General features: G+C 39.5%; 1 protein-coding gene across 1 annotated transcript; it reads left to right on the forward strand.

The window, feature by feature from the left end:
• The first annotated feature begins 3,151 nt into the window (after nt 1–3,151).
• Nucleotides 3,152–3,587, forward strand: LOC120879600 (cytochrome c oxidase subunit 7B, mitochondrial-like). Its single transcript, XM_040262643.1, has one exon. It carries the CDS (start codon nt 3,204–3,206, stop codon nt 3,459–3,461), a length of 258 nt encoding a protein of 85 aa, XP_040118577.1. The 5' UTR covers nt 3,152–3,203; the 3' UTR covers nt 3,462–3,587.
• The last annotated feature ends 395 nt before the right edge of the window (nt 3,588–3,982 follow it).

Consider the following 3,982-nt stretch of genomic DNA (forward strand, 5'->3'; position numbering starts at 1 on the left):
TTGAACTCAGAAACCACAGCATGTAGGAGTCAACATTAACCTTAGAGGGAGTGGTCCAACCCACTATGGGAAAACTAAGGCTAGAGGAAGACAGCAACTAATCCAAAATTCAGACCAAGCTGTAAATAGCTAAGTATCTCTGTAGCAGAGGCTTCTGTTAAGTTCTGTACTCTTGGACTAACATGTTTTCTTTTTGATTGTTCTAAAATAATCTCTGTGGTCTAAGAGTAGTAATCAGAGAGTTCATATAAAATTTCTTTCAAACTCTAAAACAATTTCCAAATGGAGTGATTATTCGTCATTTATGAAGAGGTTATAATTAGCATAGTGGCACATCTTGAAGAATGAAACAATTTATACTGCTGAATATTTGTGATACTCTTAAATATAAGAAGCATTGGAAACACTAGAAGCAATGAAAATTATCAGTGTACATGGGTACTTCTTGATGACAATAGCCAACTCAAACTTCTCATGTAGGACTGGTTATTTGCATAGTACCTTTCCTTCCCTCAGGGCTTCCCTGCTAGCTCAGTTGGTAAAGAATCTGCCTGCAGTGCAGGAGACCCAGGTTCGATTCCTGGGTCGAGAAGATCTGGTGGAGAAGGGACAGGCTACCCACTCCAGTATTCTTGGGCTTTCCTTGTGGCTCAGCTAGTAAAGAATCTGCCTGCAATGTGGGAGACCTGAGTTCAATTCCTGGGTTGGGAAGATCCCCTGGTGAAGGGAAAGGCTATCCACTACAATATTCTGGCCTGGAGAATTTCAGTCCTTGGGTTTGCAAAAAATTGGATAGGACAAAGCTAGTGGAGGTGATGGAATTCCAATTGAGCTGTTTCAAATCCTGAAACATGATGCTGTGAAAGTGCTGCACTCAATATGCCAGCAAATTTGGAAATCTCAGCAGTGGCCACAGGACTGGCACAGGTCAGTTTTCATTCCAATCCCAAAGAAAGGCAATGCCAAAGAATGCTCAAACTACTGCACAATTGCACTCATCTCACACGCTAGTAAAGTAATGCTCAAAATTCTCCAAGCCAGGCTTCAGCAATAAGTGAACTGAACTCCCTGATGTTCAAGCTGGTTTTAGAAAAGGCAGAGGAACCAGAGATCAAATTGCCAACATCCACTGGATCATGGAAAAAGCAAGAGAGTTCCAGAAAAAAACATCTATTTCTGCTTTATTGACTATGCCAAAGCCTTTGACTGTGTGGATCACAATAAACTGTGCAAAATTCTGAAAGAGATGGGAATACCAGACCACCTGACTTGCCTCTTGAGAAATCTGTATGCAGGTCAGGAAGCAACAGTTAGAACTGGACATGGAACAACAGACTGGTTCCAAATAGGAAAAGGAGGACGTCAAGGCTGTATATTGTCACCCTGCTTATTTAACTTATATGCAGAGTACATCATGAGAAACGCTGGGCTGGAAGAAACACAAGCTGGAATCAAGATTGCCAGGAGAAATATCAATAACCTCAGATATGCAGATGACACCACCCTTATGGCAGAAAGTGAAGAGGAACTAAAAAGCCTCTTGATGAAAGTGAAAGAGGAGAGTGAAAAAGTTGGCTTAAAGCTCAACATTCAGAAAGCGAAGATCATGGCATCTGGTCCCATCACTTCATGGGAAATAGATGGGGAAACAGTAGAAACAGTGTCAGAGTTCATTTTGGGGGGCTCCAAAATCACTGCAGGTGGTGCCTGCAGCCATGAAATTAAAAGACGCTTACTCCTTGGAAGAAAATTTATGAGCAACCTAGATAGCATATTCAAAAGCAGAGACATTAGTTTGCCGACTAAGGTCCGTCTAGTCAAGGCTATGGTTTTTCCTGTGGTCATGTATGGATGTGAAAGTTGGACTGTGAAGAAGGCTGAGCGCCGAAGAATTGATGCTTTTGAACTGTGGTGTTAGAGAAGACTCTTGAGAGTCCCTTGGACTGCAAGGAGATCCAACCAGTCCATTCTGAAGGAGATCAGCCCTGGGATTTCTTTGGAAGGAATGATGCTCAAGCTGAAACTCCAGTACTTTGGCCACCTCATGCGTAGAGTTGACTCATTGGAAAAGACTTTGATGCTGGGAGGGATTGGGGGCAGGAGAAGAAGGGGACGACCGAGGATGAGATGGCTGGATGGCATCACTGACTCGATGGACGCGAGTCTGGGTGAACTCTGGGAGTTGGTGATGGACAGGGAGGCCTGGTGTGCTGCGATTCATGGGGTCGCAAAGAGTCGGACACGACTGAGCGACTGAACTGAACTGAACTGAGCTATTTTTGCTTTTACTTTTCCTTCCCTCTATTACAAAGTGATTGTTTTTTCCCTCTTTCTTCAAATTTTACTCAGAGAATGACTTTGCTCATCTGTAAAATGTAGATTATAATGGTAACTTCATTGGATCCAGGAAAATTTATAGAATGTATATGAAGTACCTAATGTGAAGCAAGTACTTAGTTACTATGAGTCCCCATCTCTTCTTTGTCACCCTCCTTGAGATAACAGATGCATAGAAATTATGCCCAAATTAGAACATGTCAAATCTTCCTAATACTTTCTGGCTGAGCTCACAAAGAGCCTTAGAATGACTTTTAGCACTCACTCCAAGCTGCTACTATCAATCAGATAGAGTTCACATATGAGGTAACACTTATTTGTCCTCCTGTTTTGGATAAATGAGAGATGGTTTTTTCCCCCTATTTCTTTCTTTGTTTTTTTCTTTTCAGTTTTTTATTGTTTTATTTTTATTTTTATTTTTTTAATTAATTTATTTTTTATTTTACTTTACAATTCTGTATTGGTTTTGCCATACATTGACATGAATCCACCACGAAAAAATGTGGTTCTGCTACATCTATCTGCTTAGTTCCCGTACCATATCAGTCTAGCACTTTGCCTTCTGACTTTGTTTTAGAACAGGGCCTACCCACATTCTACCTTGATTTCTGTTTCTTTTCCTGTATTCTAAAATGGTTCTGAGAAACCAAAGGTGTGGCTTACTATGGCTTGGATATACAAAGTTATTCTATCCTGAGTTGATTGTAATACTTAGTTACTTTGGTTATTCCTCCATTTTAGCAAAAGAAATACGTGTTTCCCATTTGTATTAGGAAAATATATATATATATATTTATATATAGGACTCTGCAAGGGTGCTAGACGCCGAATTGCTAGAGGCCAGCAGCCGTAGTTGCAGCCATTTTATGTTCAACCTCAGGATGTTACTCTTGGCCAAAAATGCAATAAGTCGTGTGAGAGCTGAAAGCATTGAGCAAGCAGTGGCAAGGCAGATCCACCAGAAGCGGGCACCAGATTTCCATGACAAGTATGGTGATGCCATATTAGCTGGTGGAGCCACTTTCTGTGTTGCTGTATGGGTATATACGGCAACACAAATCGGAATAGAGTGGAACCCATCGCCTGTTGGCAGAGTCATCCCAAAGGAATGGAGAGGACAGTAATCATCCCAGCTGGTTTAATACTGAATTGTTTCAAAATCAACTCATAATTAATGCCAAGTAAAAGTACTATGTACCCATTAAAATATGGCATGTTTGAAGAAATAAAGTATACTTGAAACCTTAAAATATATATATATATATATATATATATATATATACACTCATATATGGAATATTTTAGTCTAAAACTTATTCTTTTGAAAGTTTCAAGACCAGACTGAAAAAAGGAAAAAAATCTTAGAATCTGAATGTTATGTTAGGTAGACAAGTCTCTAAACATCAGAGAAATCCTAGTTTGAACATATTCTGTTTCTAGATTTTCAAAAATGTTGGAGTAATTTCTAGTCCTTAACTCTGTAATCATTAAAACCAGAATAAAACTCTCTCCTTGTTATGAAGATTTAGAATAATTCATGAACAGTGCTCACTGAACAGAGGCTGTCACTGAAATAGGGATTCAGTTAAAGAAATGATTAATTTATCCAAGTGTACTTTCAATGTAAAAAACAACAAAAAAGTAA

Source organism: Oryx dammah, unplaced genomic scaffold (assembly GCF_014754425.2).
Source record: "Oryx dammah isolate SB20612 unplaced genomic scaffold, SCBI_Odam_1.1 HiC_scaffold_20, whole genome shotgun sequence".
Lineage (NCBI taxonomy): Eukaryota > Metazoa > Chordata > Mammalia > Artiodactyla > Bovidae > Oryx > Oryx dammah.

Excerpts from the sequence above, each read along its gene's own strand:
- LOC120879600 (XM_040262643.1), top strand. The coding sequence starts at position 3,204 with ATGTTCAACCTCAGGATGTTACTCTTGGCCAAAAATGCAATAAGTCGT.